Source organism: Abramis brama, assembly GCF_963993115.1.
Source record: "Abramis brama genome assembly, chromosome: 14".
Taxonomy (NCBI): Eukaryota; Metazoa; Chordata; class Actinopteri; order Cypriniformes; family Leuciscidae; genus Abramis; species Abramis brama.
Window position 1 is genome coordinate 37,110,936 of NC_139976.1, and position 21,106 is coordinate 37,132,041.

The 21,106-nt window shown below is 37.8% G+C and overlaps 1 protein-coding gene across 4 annotated transcripts in view; it reads right to left on the reverse strand.

The window, feature by feature from the left end:
- The window catches only part of usp22 (ubiquitin specific peptidase 22), a 55,449-nt gene continuing 34,343 nt past the window's right edge, over nt 1-21,106 (reverse strand). For 2 of the 4 annotated variants that reach the window (XM_084134574.1, XM_084134576.1), the window contains 9 exons: nt 15,672-15,838; nt 13,492-13,639; nt 9,823-9,925; nt 8,619-8,777; nt 8,409-8,535; nt 7,103-7,194; nt 4,131-4,193; nt 3,507-3,656; nt 1-257 (listed from right to left, as the gene is read on the reverse strand). In XM_084134574.1, the coding sequence (XP_083990700.1) occupies nt 215-257; nt 3,507-3,656; nt 4,131-4,193; nt 7,103-7,194; nt 8,409-8,535; nt 8,619-8,777; nt 9,823-9,925; nt 13,492-13,639; nt 15,672-15,838 (1,052 nt within the window). In that variant the 3' untranslated portion in view covers nt 1-214. Of the gene's footprint in view, nt 258-3,506; nt 3,657-4,130; nt 4,194-7,102; nt 7,195-8,408; nt 8,536-8,618; nt 8,778-9,822; nt 9,929-13,491; nt 13,640-15,671; nt 15,839-21,106 lie in introns of all 4 variants that reach the window. The other 2 variants (XM_084134573.1, XM_084134575.1) reach the window with 1 other exon arrangement.

A 21,106-nucleotide genomic window follows, 5' to 3' on the forward strand; every position in this document is an offset into this window, starting at 1 on the left:
TTGGTTTAGCTGTGTCATTTTTTTTCTTTATTATTTTTTTTTTTCATTTAATTTCATATTTTGTTGTTTTTAATGTTCTTTAGTGAGAAAGGCTGCATTTTTTACTCTTCTGTCCCGGGACGAGCAAGTGTAGTTCCTGCTCTCCATCATCACGCCGTCACTCGTACGATCTTCCCTTCACAGCTTTGGACTCGGACCGCGTCTGGATCTCGGCTTATTCGTATTCAAGGAACTGTTTATGGTAAAATAACAAGTACCTGCAAAAAGAGAAAATACAATGTATATATGTATATAATTTAGAAACAACAGTAAAAAAAAAAAAAAATATGGAAGCTTGTTTCCGCCACTGAATAATAAATAAATAAATAAATAAATAAATAAATAAATAATAATAGCGACATTTTATCTCACAATTCTGACTTTTTTTTCCCTCACAATTGCAAGATATGAAGTCAGAATTGTGACTTTATAACACACAATTGCAACTTTATTTCACGCAATTCTGACTTTATATCTCGCAATTCTGAGAAATAAAGTCAGAATTGCGAGATGTAAACTCGCAATTGTGAGATAAAAAGTCGCAATTATCTTTTAAAATGTTTTATTTTGTTGCGGAAACAAGCTTCCATACTATTGCGAGATAAAGAGTTGCAATTACCTTTTTAAACTGCGTTGCGGAAACAAGCTCCATTAAAAAAACAGCAGGATTATTTAAGTTTCAATGAGATGATAAAGTTTCTATTAATATTTTGAATTAGTTTTCATTTTTATTTTAGGTTTCAGTAACTATGTTGTATGTTTTTGTCATTTTTATTAGTTATTGTCTATTTTAGTTGTCAGTGCAAGTAAATGATTAATAAACTATTTAAATGTACATTTATATATCTTATTATTTAGACATATAGTAATAGTTACTCAGTATGTTAAAGGGGTGGTTACAACATAAACAACATCTGCAAAGTTACAACACTCAAAGTTCAAAGCAAAGGGAGATATTTGCTTTTAAAGAAATCGCTTTTTAAGGACTACAACAAACGGCTGGTAGAGACTACACCACATTCCTCCCGGGTTAGTGACATCACCAACCCTAGAATTTACATAAACCCCGCCCCCTGAACACGATTTCTATATTATCAAGACAGAATATGCTAATCAATGACTAGAAGATAACTACACATCAGCTTCATAAATTCATCAACTAACCATTCAGAAATGTCCTGTTGCTTCTACATGTTGTCTCTTCTTCTTGAGTCTCTCCATCTTTGTCTGACTCCGGTTTGAACATAAAAGGCTAAAAGTTTTTGACATTTTCAGTGCATGTCCGTGTGAGTGCAAGCTGTTGAAGCTCCGCCCCCTGTGCCGGGAGCAGCAGCTCATTTGCATTTAAAGGGACACACAAAAACGGTGCGTTTTTGCCAAGCGGCAACCTCCCCGTCTCTCTCTTGAAACCAACACGGAAGTGAGTTCAACTGCAATTCGTTGACTGGCCGCTTGAGGCTGATGTCAAAAGTGAGTCAAATCTGTATCTCCCCCATGTTAAAATGACAAATTTTACAGCAGAAAAAAACGTGTTTACAGCCTGGTGTCTGTATGTGGCTTTGGTCTATACAGCTAATTTTAAAAAACTTCATGACAACTGTGAGGGGGGTGAATTTTTTTATAACTCATCCGTTTAGTTGATTAATATTTAAAGTTCTGCATAATTAAGGGTGTGGCCACTTGATTGACAGGTGGGTTGTCGCTGATGTCAATGCTAGCCGCTTGTCTGTTGTTACTAGCCGTCACTTCACCTCAGCAAATGTTGCTGCTGAACTTGCCATCTCTGCCGTGTTTTGTGCTTTTTTTCGGGATTATTTCATACAATTTAATACACCCATTAAGTAACGTTAACTTCGCCCACGGTTTAGGATTGTTGTCGTCGAGTATCGTTCGAGAGAACAACCAGCGCTGTATTTCAGTTTTCCTCTGTGAACATGCACTAATGGATGTCTGATAATTTCATTGCTTTTTGGAGTTTTCAGATTTAAAAACGTCAATAAAGGCTTGTTCGTTCTGCTCTCACGGAACAGATATAGATTATAATATGCTTATGTACCGTCAGATGAAATCATGCAGGCGTCGGCGCTTTCTCCGTCCATGCTATAAATGCACATGCTTGAATGAGCGCGGATTTTCTAGCGCATTTACTTGAACTTCATAGGCAATATATCTATAACCCATTTGAGAGGCGGCCAAAATCAGAATTTAAAATGGACTGAATAAGCTCTCTACGAACTTGACGAGCGATGCCGTGCTGACGGACCATAAGAAAGAGTGACTGACATGTGCACATAAATCACTGTCACACACACACACACTCAGAGTAATATTAAGTTACTGCATAATACATTTTCAACTAGCAGAATAGTACAGAATCACAATACACAGTCTCACTTGTAGCTGTGTCTTTTAAATATTATAATATTTCGAAGGGCAAAAACAGGAACTTTTAATTGGCTTTACATCATCAGCTAACTCGATCACGTCGAGCCATAGAACAGTGTTTATATCTATGACGTTGAGCTGGGTGATTTCGGCTCCTCAGCTCCACTCACGCCTGTTTGCCTATTTTCTGTTATCCGGGAGTGACGCGAGGCCAAGATGGCGACGGCCGGCTCCGCCTACTTTAGGCTTCAAAAATGCTCTTCAGAAACCTACGGGTGACGTCACGGACACTACGTCCATATTTTTTTACAGTCTATGGTTTTTGCTCACCCTCAAAAAGTGACAATTTTAACATGCTATATAAAAATATCTGTGGGGTATTTTGAGCTAAAACTTCACATACACACTCTGGGGACATCAGAGACTTATTTTACATCTTGTGAAAAGGGCATTATACCACCCCTTTAATAAATACTTTATTAACATGTATTCCTACTGTAATTCATGATTAATTCATGTAGTTTAGTGGTTGCCAGTTAACTATTTTTGTGAGCTCATCTAAAGTGAGGACTATTTATGCCTCGTAAAGCTTTTACAAACCACTGACAACTCCTAAATAACTGGGTTGTAAATGATGTAATACTTGATTTAGAAATGATAAACTGATCATTAATAAAGTATGAAAATACAATTATTAAACATTATAGATATGATTATAAATCAAGAAAAAAGCATGTATACCTGTATTTATAACGTCTATTAATGCTTTATAAATGATGAATTAACTATTTACTAATGCTTTAATGATTCATAGCATGCAGTAATTATAAAGTGTTATCAAACCTTTACTGTTCTACTGAAGATAAAAGTTCACCCACAAATGAACATTTAGGTGTATTATCCCTTTAAGAACGCATAGGCTCATGTTAAGCAAAACATTACAATAAATGAAAGTATAGTTATTTCTAGTCCAGCATAATTTATCTGCAGAAGTTTGATATTTGGTTTTGAATGCATTGAAACGCAAGTGTGACTCAAACATCCATATAGTTCTGGTGTGTGTGGATGAGCGTGAGACTGACCCCTCGCTGTCCAGGACATCTTTAATGCTGGCTTTAGTGATAATGGCGTCATCACACTTAAACCACTGGTCCTTGTGTTGCCGGATGAATGTGGTGTAATGGCCGCTCTCCAACGTGCCCTGATGATTCACCACTGCGAACAGAGAATACCTGCACACACACACACACACACACACGTCAAGTCAAGTCACCTTCATTTATATAGCGCTTTTAAGAATATAGATTGTTTCAAAGCAGCTTTACAGTGATCACACACACACACACACTCTTGTACATCTATCTTTATGAGGACATTTATTGACACAATGCAATCTCTATCCGCTTACCCTAACCTTACCCATCACAACTAAGTGCCTAACCCGACCCCTGACCCTAAACCGACCCTTGACCTCATTATAACCTTATCCCTAAAACCAAGTCTTGACCCTCAAACAGGCCTTTAAAGGCTCTCAGAAACTGAGGACCGGCCAACATGTCCTCACTTTACTCTCTGTCCTCACGCCAATGGTCTAAAACTCAAACTGGTCCTCACAAAGATAGTTGTACAAGTACACACACACACACACACACACACACACGATAATACAGCAGGAGCTGATGCAGTATTTTGAGTCAGTCACTTACTTGTTATCGTTGTTTAATGAGTCCACTGGTTGCTGGTACTGTCCATTCATTCGGCTCTCTTTACTGGGAGACGAACAGAAAAAACATTAGCAATTAATTTGCAGAGTCACTCCACTTCGTTATCCATGATGAATCCATGACTGAATGTTGCCGTGTTTGTTGACGGGCATCAGAGACTGACGACCAAGGCCTTCAACTATTTTTTGCCAATGGCTGGTGACTTAAGAAAATTTACCGGGCAAAAATATATTTGACACAAAAACAAGGAGTTAAGACACCAATATTTTAGATACTAGAGAAAATTCACAATCCTCTATTCCAACTTGACACCACAGCTAAAACTACTAGCTTAACCAATATACATTTAATAGGCTACATTTGTAAAGACAAGAAAACATTCAGTAATAAAATAAGAACAAACAGTCAAATTAAAAGCACAAATAAATACAATACAAAAAAATGAAATAAACTGCTCAGCCAGGTCTAATATCAGGTACCGAAATGTAATCTAATCAAATAAATAATACTGCATAGTCTTCATATCCTTTTTAAAGGTTAAGAGGAGTGAGTGTTTTCTTTGTCCTTTGCTGTGTGGTGAACATTAAAAACGCAGACAGTAGCAGCATTATTTGGATGCTGTCACTTTAAGACCGAATGAACATGATCATGCGTTTTGTGTTTGCGTTCACTTAAGACATAACTGACTATAGCCCCTTTCACACAGCGCCTTGATCCCGGGAAATTGCCGTAAAATTGCTAGAGTGCCTTAGACTGCGGGATCGATGGCGGGATCGGGACCTAGTAACATTGCCGGGATCAGTCCCGGAACGCGCCCTGTGTGAACAAAAGCCAGGGCCAATGCCGTAAGGGGTATTTTGTTGCTCTTAGAAGAAAGTTTGTCAGGGTTCCCACACCTTGGTTAACTTCAAATTCAAGGACCTTTCAAGGACTTTCCAGGTCCAATACCCTCAAATTCAAGGACTTAATGTGGGGACACGTTTCAAGTGAGAACAAGGTTACATCGTGTTACCTTGTAAGACACATTGTTACTAGTGGTCATATTTGGCATTTTTGAAATATCGGCATCGGCCGATAAGTTTTTCTGATTGGCCGATGTGTTGAAAGCGGGACTTTTATTTTGACGGCGCTCCGGACTTTTATTTTGACGGGCGGCGCTGAGAGAACACCAGCGCCAGAAGAGAACGGCAGCTCCTCAGATGATGTCAGATCAAACAGCGCTCACTCACATTCTCCGTCTTCATTAATTTACGATCTCTGTCAGTCATATCTAAAACTTTGTTAGACAGAACTGGTAAACAAAGTAAGTAAATGGTAACTTATGCCAAGTAAGTAAAGTAAAGCGTTTGCTTTTATATTATTTATAACAGAAAAGGCAAACAATCAGGCTAAAATACTTTCTCATTTGCCGTCAACATTCAGCAAATGCGCATCTACGTCATTTAAACAAATCTCTGAATATCTAATAAACATTTAATTTCACAAACCTTGCAGATTTAATCGAATCCAGCTGTGATATCTTGTGAAGTGTGCATTACTGTCTGCGAGTGACGGTCGGTCTGAGTGAATGCGAACAGAAGATCAGCTTCACAGGAGACGCGATCAAAAAACTTTAAATCCTTCATTTTAAAATATGCTGATCTATATGAAATAACCAGTTGCCAACTGTGTCATATTCATATCGTTTTCAGTGTGCTGTATGTAAAATTAGCGTTACCTTGTCTTTATTTGAAAAAAATATGATTACCAGCACGAAATTACCAGAATACTGAGAGCCCTGTTACAGTGTTTACTTTCTTTTTATTCACATATTCATATATTTCTAAACAATTACTTTGTGAAAAATACTGTAATAGGATTGCAAATTTAAGAAGTTGCCATCTAAAGTATAAAAGCATGTTTATTTTAAAATTTTGTTTTATAATTTATTAAATATTGATTAAAATAAATATATATAAAAAATATCGGCTTTATATCGGCCATCAGCCACCCTGCTCTCCAAGATATCGGCATCGGCCATCAAAAAACCAATATCGGTCGACCACTAATTGTTACAGTTTTTATGTGTCAAACACAAATATGCTTTTTCATATGACAGAGATCTGATATTCTATTAGTCGTATTTCTGTTTTGCATATTCAGGACATCCTACACTGTATTTTAAAATGATCTAATATTAACTTTTGCATGGATTTTTTTAAAAAGAGCTTAGGCTCGTGTAACCAGCCTATTTTCCACTTAACGTAACGCGTAAATGTGCGTAACTAACGTAAATCAAGCGAGCTAGGCCACCAAGTGTTGGCGAAATAACACATTAGCGGACCGGAGGGAATAATACAGATTTTTTTCCAGAAAACTTCTTGCACAAAATAAATTCAAGCACTTTCAATGACCTGTATCTGTGTGTGTTTATTTTCAAAAACTTTCCAGGGCCTTTTTTTTTTTTTCAGATTCACAAACTTCAGGATTTCAAGGACCCGTGGGAACCCTGGTTTGTGTTCGTCATCAACAAAGAAAGAATGAAAAAATGTGTGCAAACTAGAATGAAGCAGAGACCAGGAGCTACTATCCGCGCTGAAGCTGAGAGCGTTCGTCAGCTTTGTGGAACGGGATGTGTGTGAACGCACTCACAGATTCCAGACAATCAGTGGCAGTGTGAATGAACCAAAATCAAACCATCCCGGGACACATTATCCGTGTATTTTCCGGAATCTCTGTGTGAAAGGGGCTGATGTTTACTAGGATTCTCGCCGAGACAGGCGTTTGTTTTAGTTTTTTACATAATTTTGAGTGAATTTGTCCATGAAAAAGAGCTCAACATCGCATTAGTTAGAATTCAAGAAACTGTTACTGGCCATCTGGCGACTGACGCCGTTTCATACACTCGCCAACACTGATTTTTCCTCACGTGTGGCGCTTGGTGAGTGTTTCATCAGAGCTGAGTGAGGCTGTACCTGGAGGCCATGAAGGGCGTCATGTCCAGCTCCAGAGGAAACGACACGTATGTGGTGATCTTACGCCGGAGCTTCGCTGAATGCTCGAACCGCTGGACAGAAGAAAACACAGAGCAATGAGAGATGCAGACGAGAGACAGGCTTCACAGAAACACATTTGAAGGCCAGACTCTCTCTCACACACACACACACACACCTTCTGATGCAGCAACCATTCCACAGAGACTGTGAAGCTCTTTGTGGTTTGAAGTCTTTGCAACTTCACAATCTGGTCAAGAACCAGCAAAATGCACCAATATAAACATTCAGTCAGACAGAGGATAATTATGCTAATATTTTGGCCGGTAACCAATAAATGTATTGTGATGACGACGATAATAATAATTGCAAATTATTACTATAAAAAAAAATAATAATTAAATAAGACATGTATATAAATATTAAAGTTCTATACTACTCTGAGTAAAGAAATAAATAACGATGAAATATATAAATACAGTAGTAGTATTAGTTATAATAATAATAATAATAATAATATTAATGTTGGTGAAAATTTAATTCTGCCATTAACTTTGTTTTAAAGAGTACACTAACATAAAATTTAAATATTTTGATACATTTTCATGCAACTATTCATATTACACTTTAAAAAAAAAAAGATTTATGCTTTTCATTTAATGGTAAAATTCCATCAAATTGAATTGAATAATCCTTACATATTATTCATATTATAAATGAGAAAAAAAAAAAAAAAAAATAGAGGTTAATAAAACAAGTAAGTTTATGTTATTCGTATTCATAAATAAAAAAAAGATTTATTAGCTCTTGTTTTGTTTTTTTACTCATTTAAAATTCTTCATTCATAATATGAATTATATGTAAGGATTATTTGATGGAATATTACTATTAATTGAAATGCAATTGTGTGTAAATTTGTTTTTACACAATAGTATAGAATTTAAATATTTCTATACATTTATCATTAATCACACACCTCATTACAGAATTCTGTGAATTCTGGCATCAAAATATTATAATGTACAGTATAAAAAAGGATATTAATTTTGATATTTGCTAAAGATTACATTTAACATTGTTATTAAATAAAGCATTCAAACTTAAAAATTGCACGCACAATTAAATGTTTACAATATCATTCCATATACATAAAATATTGGCTGATACTAATACAAATAAATGCATTAAGATATTTCAGTAATCATTAAAATAAATGCATATGATGCACTTTCATCTGCATCAAAAAAGAAAAAAAAATGCACGCACACACTCACACGCACACACTCACTTTGAGGTGGAAACATGCCACAATAGGAAGTCTCTTCATAGTCAGCTGCTTGGTGGACTCCTGGTAACTATGGCAACCGCTGCATTTGATCTTGGCGCTGCTTCCTAAGTGTTCGGGTCGGGTGAACCTGCAATGCAGAAGCGTGAGTCAGTGAAGTCCGGTGCGATCACAGATCCAGGTGTGTGTGTGTGCGTGTGCGTGTGCGTGCACCTGCGCAGGCAGTCTGTGAGTGTGGTGGCTCCGCTGGGATGACTGTCTCCGTTCACCACACTGCCGTCACTGCCCGGGCTCAGCGGCCAGAACGGGGTGGACGAACCCGGCAGATCCAAGCTAATGTCCCAGAACGGGTCTATTGTGGTGGAGACTCCACTGCACACACAGAAAACACTGACGAATCACATCTTCTTCTCAGCGCTACTAATGCACAACCTCAAATAACACTCATGAAACCATTAAAACTTGATTTAATAGATGCATTTACACTTAAATAATCAAGATACAGCAGGAATGGAATGTGCGTGATGCAATACCTCTGTTAAACACAAGGTGGCGTTGAGGAGCATTTATTTAGAGAAAACAAGATGCATAGACACTGGCTCTGTTCCAAAACCTAGTGAGCGGTCTATGTAGGGACTAGGGAGCATTTTAAGGTAACAAATTTAATCAAATATATATCTTTTTACAGTGCAAAATTAACAAAACCATTGCTATCAGCCTTTATTTTAATTATGTAATTGAAATGTAAAATCAGGGTTACTAATATGTCAACTGCCTACATAAAAAAAGATTACTAAAATGGATGCAGAGTGAAATGACTTATTGCTTTTTTACATGTTTATCTTTCTTTAGCACGTAATGTTGCTGTTTGAGCATGAAAAAGCTCTGAAAAGTTATGTTATAATGAATAAAGTTATAATTCATATGCAGAATAAAGGGGCGGGCCTGGTTGAGTTAGTTAGTAGTGTGTTAAACTGGTGGTTATGGTAATGGCGGGACATTCCCCAAACACACTCAACCAATCACAACACACTGCTCCAGCCGACCAATCAGAGCACAGTGTGCTTTTCAGAAGGAGGGGCTTCATAGAGACAGGAACTAAACAGAGCGTTACTGACAGACTGGGAAGAGACGAGCCACAAAAATGGAGAATATGAGGAAAATAATGTGTTTTTGAACATTCAAACATGAAAACTTATTGTAGTAGAGCCCAAAAACAATATCAGGACTTTAAAAAAGGACACAAAAAGGGACTTTTAAGTGGCCTTATTCACAAAAAACAAGCAGAATGTCATTTCATTATTGCATACATCAACACATTCAATGTGCCAATGCAAGAACAGATATATGAACGGTTGACAGATGTTCGCTCGCCTCGTTTCATCTCACACACACTGTGCTGTATATCTGGTCTTACTGGCAGACTTGGCAGGTGACGTCAGACTGCAGGCCTCCAGTGAAGATTTGGTCAATGATGCAGTTGCAGTGGTTTGGGTTGTTGGCTTTTTTCCCATTATCATCTCCTTAGCGGACATGGAAGCAGCATATGAACACACACACACACACACACACACACACACACACACACACACACACACACACACACACACAGAGAGAGAGAGAGAGAGACAGAGAAGGTCTGATTAGAAAGCAGCGCTCGGACTGCTGCAGAAACACCCCTCCCTCTGCTTTCACACTGCAGGAGAGAGAGTGAGATCTGTCTACCGACTCTACATCTATATCCTCTCGCTCGTTTCATTCGCTCGCTCTCCCGTCTCCGTTTCGGAGCGCTTGCTCCCATCGCCCACGACTCCGACCTCAGTGCGTACACTGCGACAAGACTCTCTCCTTGGCTCTCGCACATGCGCGCGTTCAGAGTACAATCAATATTTTAAGGAGGAAATGTTTCATCCTACAGTCACGAATCTGCACATGAATAACAAGCAGATCTTACATGAGAAGCGCTGACGTACTGTAAAGCTGACGGTGCTGTGAGGGATCTTTATGAAATAACATGCACTAAATCTGCATGCTATCCGACACATGATCCAGAAACACGATAAAGGCCGACCGATTAATAGAAATAAAGCCGATTATCACACCGCAAACGCTGCGATTTCATACAATAAACACGTGTTGCATGTTTCAGAAGGGGAACGGCTAAATAAAAGCTTGATGATTTCACGTATTCTTAAGAAAAACTTATTAGTATAGTAATCTTAGTTGCACTTATAAATAAAAATAAAAGAATTATACTATTTTTCTTAAATACTCTCATTTTTATCTTCTTAAACACCTTTTTTTATTTTACAGTATTTTTAAACATTACATTGTTTAATAAATCTTGTTTCATACTTTTATTTAGTATGATAGTATCTACTAAATAGTAATAATAGTATCTATTATTATTATTCATTATTTTAGTTGTATTGCTACATAAATCACTAAATGTGGCCAAATTTTGCAGCCCAACAAACACGAGCTTTTTAAATTGCATTTTAAATCAAAAAGCAATTTTTATCAGAAAGAGAAAAAAAAAAAGGTTTTTACATTTTTTTTCCCCACCAAATCGTGCAACCCTTCTTAAAGGTAAATGTGTGTAATTTTCTTGATGTTAAAGTTCTTTCTCCATCATAACATTGTTTTAATTGGGCACAGCAACAGCGGCTCCACCAATAGCGTGATTTTGAGGCGGGCTTTTAGTTTGTCCAGCCAATAGCAGATAACGTCATCTTTAATGCACATCTTTACCCGCCTGAAATGCATTCTGTTCCGGCTTGTCTTGCTTTCCGACAGCAGATTAGTCCTAAAATACACTGTCACCATTAACACACATCATGCAGCGTTACGTCATCATCTTTCCTGCTCTAAACCACACATTTCATCTAAAAAGCAGCCAGGTGGAACTGATATAATTAGCAAGCTAATGCTGCGTTTCATTCAATTCAACCTTTGCAGGGAGTTTGATTGACAGGCGATCTGACCAATCATAATCCGCCATCCACCATTTTTGTCCGACAAAGCAGTCAGGAGAGTTCGTAGATTAACGTCGGTGGACTTGAACTTGAAAAGCAGCGTGTACTGACGTCTTTCCGCGGTTAAACAACATTCCTTCTGATGTTCATTCATGTTTATTTGATGCTATAAATGAACTAGAAGGAAGAGATGATCGGTTCACGAGGAGCTTTAACTGAGCGATCTGTCAGACACATTAAAGAGACACAAAACGCTATTTATTGTTTACATTTCTTAAAAAAAATGACCAAATTTTAAAGTTTCATATCATAAGTAAGCTGGTCTGTCCTGTGTGTCAGTGTGTGTCAGTGTCTCTGCTCCGCGATGTGTGTTTCACTGCGTGAGAACATGGTGTGTGTGAGAGAGGCGTGGCTTGTCGGACATAGCAACAGTAACTAAAGGGGGCGGGTCTTTGTGAACGGTCAATTGCGTAATGCATTATGTTACTTCTTTTTCACCATGGTTGGTCTTGTTTTTTTTTTAACAAAGTAATATTTTTGGGCAAATGCAACCTTTCACACCAAAAGCCTCAGGCTGAAGGAAATGCAGATTTACTCCTGACGCCACACAAACAAACATTTCATCTGCTGATATTCTGGATAACGGAAGAATAGGATGCAGGAGAAGAAAGTTTAACACTTACTTTACCGATAAAAACAAAAAAAATCTATAGTCATTTTAGGGATGGAACCGGTTTAGGATTAACGGTTTCACGATTAACCACGATAAAATGTCCTGATGGTTAGTATTATCGCTTAAAATTGTGAAAACCTTTTGTAAACCCTGTCCTGGCAGCTTCAGTCTGACGCAGTCACAGCATGCAACGTTGTGTTTTTGTAAAAAAAACAGAAAAAAGTCTGGTATTGTACATCCTATTCTCTGTTATTGTTAAGCCCCACTAAAGATATAAAAAATATTGTAAAGCACCATAAAGTTTGTGCACTATATTCCAAGACTTCTGAAGCCATTCGATAGCTTAATGTGAGGTGCAAATGAATATTTAAGTCGTGAAACTTTTAATGGAAACTCATCCCAGTCATTCTCCGTACATTCAGCGCGTCGCGTTCGGTTCCGACAGTAACACGAGGAAACTCACTCCAAGATCAATGCTCCCATTATTATACTTTATCTGTAGAAAAAGGTCAATGGTTTTTCATAAAAGTAATTTCTCACTGGAGTTCATTTCTGTTTCTAGTCTTTCTCCCGGGTGTCAGATCACACTGGAGTAGAGCGCACTGAATTGTGCTTCACGCGCACAGTAACTGAAATGTACAACTGTTAAAAGAAAAGGCTCAAACTGTTGCACAGATGTGATACACTAAGCATTAATATCTATTCTCCTATAAGCCGCTCTATATCGAAGCCTTTCATATTAGCCCTATAATACTTTTGCCCAATGAAAGATTACGATTATTACTGGTCTTTCTTGTTCTGTCGTATCAAATGTTGTTGCCTCATGAAAAAGCTGTGCTATACATTTAAAATAAAAGTCTTTTCATTTTATATTATATGCAAATACATTTATTTGTTTTTTATCAATGGAACATAACACCTTTTATTTGTTTCAAACTAAATGTTTTTTTTTTTTCACTATAATAACATTTCCTGCTAAATTATCCACTAAAAGCTCATTTATAATAGCATATATAATAATATAACATTTTAATGAAACGAGAGAGCGTGTCCACAGTGATAGAGATGTGCGCGGTGTTATAATGCGTTGCCATTGACTACGGTCATATAATTTAATGTGTACTGTATGCTTAAAAGTGCATAAAGCTGCTCATTTTATCAGTTGTTTTTGAACATTTTCATCTAATTTTGACAAAACCGTAATATTGATAATCGTGATAAATTGTGTCACTATAATCGTGATATGAAATGTTCATAGTCATTTATGCTTATGATTTCAGTGAATCATTGAAGGTCAGAAACAAGTACATTGGTCAATAAAGCGAGATTAAATGCATGTTTTACTTAACATATTAAAGGTTTGAGAGGAGCGTGGCTTGCCGGACATAACAAGCGCAACTAAAGGGGGCGGGTCTTTGCGTGTGATTGGCTGCGGTACCTTTGCAGTGTCTGTGCAGCACGTCGAGCGCAGCGATCAGGAACTCGTGAGCGTCTTGCTGCTCGTATCCGGCCAGGTGTCGAGCGTGAGTCCAGACCAGGTGAAGCAGCCGGAAGGGAATGTGAGGAGAGCGATGACCCGAGTAAAACTACAACAGAGAACGACAGAGACGTGAGCGACACACTATATGTGCATTTATCTGAACAAAACACAGTAAAAAAAAAAAAGCAATATATTATAATTGAAAGTAACTGTTTTTCTATGTGAATATATAGTAAAGTGTAATTTATTCCTGTGATCAAAGCTGAATTTTCAGCATCATTACTCCAGTCTTCAGTGTCACATGATCCTTCAGAAATCACTCTAATATGATGATTTGATGATCAATAGCGCTGCATGATTAATCGCAATTTACATGAAATCGCACTTAAACCGATTTGGCTTATTGCGATTATGAAATGGCAAAGTCTGATTGTGTGTAATGTGCAGCTTGTCAGTGCCGTACGGCTCAGTAAACGCGGCTCACTCTGAACGCACTGAGTTTGAGTCGCTTATAACGAGCATTTGAAAAAGCAACACATCTTTCCAGACATGAGACGCATTTATGAACCTCTTGTCCAACAAAAGACAACATTAATAACACGCTTTTCCTCCAAACTCACTTCGTGAGGACAGCTGAGCTCCTCCTCCTGTGAGATGATGACACTGATTAAACACACGACTGCCTTATTCTATCAAAGCGTCTCAATCTTCTGTTTATTCAGAGACAGAGAGTGTGATGACCGATAGGGGTTTCCTGGAATGATGTGTGTTATCGTACTTCTGTGGCGTGTGTGTGTGTGAGAGACGCCCTCTGGTGTTCAGATGGAGCAGTGTTTACTGCCGCAGTTTACTACTATTTAAAATAATCGCGTCTTTGCCAAATCGCGTGCGGTTTCATTGCGATTAATTGTGCAGCCCTAATGATAAAGAAACATTTATGATCATATTATTATCAATGTTGAAAACAGTCGTGCTGCTTCATAAGTGTGTGAGAAAACTGTGTTCAGGATTCTGTGATAAATAGAAAGAACAAAAGAACAGCATCTATTTGAAATAGAAATCTGTGGTAACATTAAAGAAAATGTTCTTACTGTCACTTGATCAATTTAATGCATCTTTGCTGAATAAAAGTATTGATTTCTTTCAACAAAAAATAAATAAATAAATAAATAAATAAATAAATAAATAAATAGTACTGACCCAAACTATTGAATGATAATTTATCACAGTTTTCCAAGATGTATGAAGCAGCACAGCAGTTTTCAACACTGATAATAATCATAACTGTTTCTTTCAAATCAGCATACTAGAATGATTTCTGAAGGATCATGTGACACTGAACCAGCTCAAGAGTAATTTGCTTGATAATCTGATTACTCTGGCTGTGTTGTGTGTGTGTGTGTGTGTGTGTGTGTGTGTGTGTGTGTGTGTGTGTGTGTGTGTGCGCGTGTGTCTGAGTGCGTGTCTGTGAGTTAGTATATATGTGTGTGTGTGTGAGTGTGTTAGAATATGTGTGTGCGTGCGTGTGTGTGTATGTGTCTGAGTGCATGTCTGTGAGTTAGTATATGTGTGTGAGTGTGTGGGGGTATATGAGTGTGTGAGTGTGTGGGGGTATATGAGTGTGTGTGTGTAAGTTTGTGTGTTTGAGTGAGTGTGTGTGTCTGAGTGTTAGTGTGTGTGTGCGCGTGTGTGTGGGGAGGGGGGTATATGAGTGTGTGTGTGTGTGTTTGTGAGTGTGGGTATATGAATGTGTGTGTATATGTGTGGGTATGAGTGTGTGTGGTTGTGTGCGCGTGTGTGTGTGTGTCTGTGAGTTAGTATATATGCATGTGAGTGTATGTGTGGGGGTGTGTGTGTGTTAGAATATGTGTGTGTGTGCGTGTGTGTATGTGTGTGTGTCTGAGTGCATGTCTGTGAGTTAGTATATGTGTGTGTGTGGTTGGGGGGGTATATAAGTGTGAGTGTGTGCGCGTGTGAGTGTGTGTGTATATGTGTGGGTATATGAGTGTGTGTGGTTGTGTGTGCGCGTGTGTGAGTGAGAGTGTGAGTGTGTGCGCGTGTGTGTGTATGTGTGGGTATATGAGTGTGTGTGGTTGTGTGTGCGCGTGTGAGTGAGAGTGTGTGTGAAGAACTCTCACCTCCTGAAAGAGCTGAGACATTTCACACACTAGGCAAGAGTTGGACTGCATCTCACACTTGTGTCTGTCGGACAGGAAGAAATCCCTCAGCAGCGGAGTGTGTGTGAGAGCCTGAACGATACAGTTCATAAAGCATGTGTTCCCAAGGTTTATTAAACCCCTCAATCCTGAAAGAGAAGACAGAAAGAACAGAGAGCATTAAAAATAAGGATGGACATCGAGTAATTTTCCAGTCGAGTCTCGAACACACAATAAAAGATTCATCGCCAGCAGTGGTTTTGAAATAAGATAAGTTTATAGTTTATAACTTATACATTTTTATTTTATTATTAATAATTTATTATGAAAATTGTACTTTTTTGTGAGAGTAAATATAAAGTAAGTGAATAAGAAATATAAGTGTTGCTAACATTATTATACATTCTTTTAAATTATTATTATTATTATTATTATTATTATGTATTGTTTACTCCATTTTTATTTATTAATTATTATAAATAATAAATATAACATCAATAACATCAACATTTTATTCATTTACTTTGCATTATTTTCTGTTATGACCATTTTGTATTAGTAATTTATTATTTTATTAAATTTACTTTGTTTTATTTACATTTATCACCATAAAATGCATATTCATAACATAATAATAATAATAATAATAAAGTTAATTTACTTTCCATTTCCTATTTGTCAATTTTATAAAAAAAATAATTATTCATAAACAAAAAAAATTAATGAGTAAAATGCATTCAAAAATACTATTAAAAAATATGCACTCACCTGGAGGTTACATAGTAACCAATTTAGGTAACATGCATATATAAAAGAATAATAAAAAATAATAATAATAATAATAATAAATATAAATAAATAATAATAATAATAATAATAATAATAATAATTATATAATAATAATAATAATAATTATATATATATATATATATATATATATATATATATATATATATATATATATATATATATATATATATATATATATATATATATATATATATATATATATATATATATATATATATATGTCATCGTAGGTGCATGTCCACTGTGAGAGACAATCTAAAAAAAAAAATCCAGAAATCAATGTATGATTTTTTTTTAAACTATTTATTTGTATGATACAGCTGCAAATAAGTATTTGAACACCTGAGAAAATCAATGTTAATATTTGGTACAGTAGCCTTTGTTTGCAATGACAGAGGTCAAACGTTTCCTGTAGTTTTTCACCAGGTTTGCACACACTGCAGGAGGGATTTTGGCCCACTCCTCCACACAGATCTTCTCTAGATCAGTCAGGTTTCTGGGCTGTCACTGAGAAACACGGAGTTTGAGCTCCCTCCAAAGATTCTCTATTGGGTTTAGGTCTGGAGACTGGCTAGGCCACGCCAGAACCTTGATATGCTTCTTACAGAGCCACTCCTTGGTTATCCTGGCTGTGTGCTTCGGGTCATTGTCATGTTGGAAGACCCAGCCTCGACCCATCTTCAATGCTATAACTGAGGGAAGGAGGTTGTTCCCCAAAATCTCGCAATACATGGCCCCGGTCATCCTCTCCTTAATACAGTGCAGTCGCCCTGTCCCATGTGCAGAAAAACACCCCCAAAGCATGATGCTACCACCCCCATGCTTCACAGTAGGGATGGTGTTCTTGGGATGGTACTCATCATTCTTCTTCCTCCAAACACGTTTAGTGGAATTATGACCAAAAAGTTCTATTTTGGTCTCATCTGACCACATGACTTTCTCTGGATCATCCAAATGGTCATTGGCAAACTTAAGACGGGCCTTGACGTGCTGGTTTAAGCAGGGGAACCTTCCGTGTCATGCATGATTTCAAACCATGACGTCTTAGTGTATTACCAACAGTAACCTTGGAAACGGTGGTCCCAGCTCTTTTCAGGTCATTGACCAGCTCCTCCCGTGTTGTTCTGGGCTGATTTCTCACCTTTCTTAGGATCATTGAAACCCCACGAGGTGAGATCTTGCATGGAGCCCCAGTCCGAGGGAGATTGACAGTCATGTTTAGCTTCTTCCATTTTCTAATGATTGCTCCAACAGTGGACCTTTTTTCACCAAGCTGCTTGGCAATTTCCCCGTAGGCCTTTCCAGCCTTGTGGAGGTGTACAATTTTGTCTCTAGTGTCTTTGGACAGCTCTTTGGTCTTGGCCATGTTAGTAGTTGGATTCTTACTGATTGTATGGGGTGGACAGGTGTCTTTATGCAGCTAACGACCTCAAACAGGTGCATCTAATTTAGGATAATAAATGGAGTGGAGGTGGACATTTTAAAGGCAGACTAACAGGTCTTTGAGGGTCAGAATTCTAGCTGATAGACAGGTGTTCAAATACTTATTTGCAGCTGTATCATACAAATAAATAGTTAAAAAATCATATATTGTGATTTCTGGATTTTTTTTTTTAGATTATGTCTCTCACAGTGGACATGCACCTACGATGACAATTTCAGACCCCTCCATGATTTCCAAGTGGGAGAACTTGCAAAATAGCAGGGTGTTCAAATACTTATTTTCCTCACTGTATATATATATATATATATATATATATATATATATATATATATATATATATATATATATATATATATATATATATATATATATATATATATATATATATAGGGCATTCAATTGTTATAAAACAAAAGCAAATGGAGAAAAGTCATTCTCAGTGTTTAGAGAATGTGTATTCACTATAAAGAACTAGTTCAAAAGAGTCATTTGCTCAAGAACTGGACTCCTCTGGTGGTGCTTTATGTTTTTGATTTGCTACAAAGAATCAACTCAGAGCTCAAAAGAGTCACTTGTTCGGGAATCCTTATATACTGTTCCCACTTTGTGTATGATTCAAGAACCAGCTCAAAAGAGTGATGCGTTCAGGAATCAGCAAACACTAGTCTCCCAGTATGTTTACAACTCACTATAAGGAACTCAAAAGAGTCACTTGTTTGGGAATCAAACTACTCTGGTTGTTTTTGATTCACTAAAAAAAAAAAAGAACCAGCTCAAATGAGTCACTCGTTTGGGAATACGTCACTGCTTGAGTTGTGTGTATGATTTACTAAAACAAGCAGCTCAAAAGGGTCATCTATTCAGGAATCGGTTTGATCACACTGGTCACGCTGTGTTTATGATTCACTACAAAGAACCGGCTCAAAAGAGTCATTTGCTTGAGAATCTGACTTCTCTGGTGGTGCTGTCGTTCTCAGTGTTTAGAGAATGTGTTAGAGAAACGGTTTGACAAACAGAGTCTGGTTACACTTTATTTTAAGGTGTCATTGTTACAGTGTAATTATATATTTAAGTACTGAGTAATATTAACTACATGTTCTTACTATAGGGTTAGGGTAGGATTAGGGTTTGGGCACGCCGTCAGCGTTTTCACAGATTTGCGTTTTTTGAAGTTTACGCAGAGATAACGTTTTAAAAAGAAATTCAACGCTTGCACCTTGGAACATATTTCAAGGTTTGCGTTCTCGAGCACCGAACACTGCTGTGTGCGAATGAGCGGCCGGAGCACATTAAAGGTTTTCAGTTAAAACGGTCTCGTGTAAGTTAATAAATAATGATCTTTGCAACGGAAGTGAATCAATCAAAACTAACTTTAGCTGGACAGTAACTTTATTCTAGAGCTGCTGTAAAGCCTAAACAATCTGTGTTACTTTAATTTCCTATTATCACTGTAAAGCCGCTTTGAAACGGTCTATATTGTTAAAAGCGCTGTATAAATGAAGGTGACTTGACTAGTGCAAATAGTTCAAATTGAGCAAACGCTCCATTTTCACAACGTAAATGGATCTCGCCTCAATCTGAAGCGTATAACCCCAGAAGTTAAAGCTCAGCAGGCTCTCTTCTGTGTCAGATCGAGTGTGTTCCCTGCCGTGCTGACGACGGGCGCTCGTACAGTTCGACGGGTCACCGGCCCGTGAGCTTCGAGACAGACACGCGCTCACACAGGGTGGCTAAACGCCTTCACTGGCCCTGATCCAAACCTACAGCGCTCAGACATCTGCTCCTCACGCTTCTCAGAGTCCAGTTAAACTGAGGACGAGGAGAGACAGGCGGGACCAACACAGCCCTGCAGGAAGACCAACAGTGGGAGAACTAGGGATGATCAGCAACCGAAACTATTCGGCCGAAAATAGCAAAGAAAGCACTTTCGGTGTAGAATAAGGGAGAAGGCCGAATAAATTTCAGTTAGAAAGAGATTGGGAGAGAGAGAGAGAGAGAGAGAGAGAGAGAGAGAGAGAGAGAGAGAGAGAGAGAGAGAGAGAGAGTTAAAGTTAGAGAGAGTTAGAGAGAGTTAGAGAGAGTTAGAGAGAGTTAGAGAGAGAGAGAGAGAGAGAGAGGGAGAGAGAGTTAGAGAGAGAGAGTTAGAGAGAGTTAGAGTTAGAGAGAGTGAGTTAGAGTTAGAGAGAGATAGGGAGAGAGAGAGAGAGAGAGAGAGAGAGAGAGAGAGAGAGAGAGTTAGAGAGAGATAGGGAGAGAGAGAGAGAGAGAGAGAGAGAGAGAGAGAGAGAGAGAGTTAGAGAGAGATAGGGAGAGAGGGTTAGAGAGAGATAGGGAGAGAGAGTTAGAGTTAGAGTGTGAGAGAGAGTAAGAGTGAGAGTGAGAGTGAGAGTGAGAGTGAGAGTGAGAGTGAGAGTGAGAGAGAGAGAGAGAGAGAGAGAGAGAGAGGTGTTATCCGGCGTCTCCTGTGGCACTTTCAAGTACTAATATATTATTAATGCACACGAGTGACTGCACATCATACGCACGCCTGATCAACACACGGCACATCACTGCTGACAACGCCTCCGCTTCAGTCATTTCGACGCCGGACATCGAAACTACATGCATGACATATACAGCGGAAACAAACGGTGTGTGCATCGCCTGAAACACGATAGCAATGCATAAAAACAGCTCATGTTCAGCAACGTAATGATGCTGGAACCGATTCCGGTTCGTTTAATGATTCTTCTGTACTTTTGAGGAATATTTGATAGAATTTCAGATAATAGATGGATAGCCTAAATTATTTAGTAAATAATAAAAATTAATTAAAAAAAAGGTGACAAAACGCAGTAAGTTTTGTAAGCTATGCGCGTTTGATTCACTAAAAATAACCCACTGAAATGAGTCGGGAATCATTTGGCTCATGTGTAAAACACAGATTCAAAAATTTGCTTTTGACGCCGATTCTCATTTGCTTGAGAACTGCACAACTCTGGTTGTGCTTTGTTTTTGATTCACTATAAAGAACCAGCTCAAAAGAGTCATTTGTTCAGGAGTCAGTTGAATTACACGGGTCGCACTGTATATTTTCAATTCACTAAAAAAAGAACTGACTCAAGAGTCATTTGCTGGAGAATCTAAATACTCTGGTTGTGCTGTGGGTTTCTGATTTGCTAAA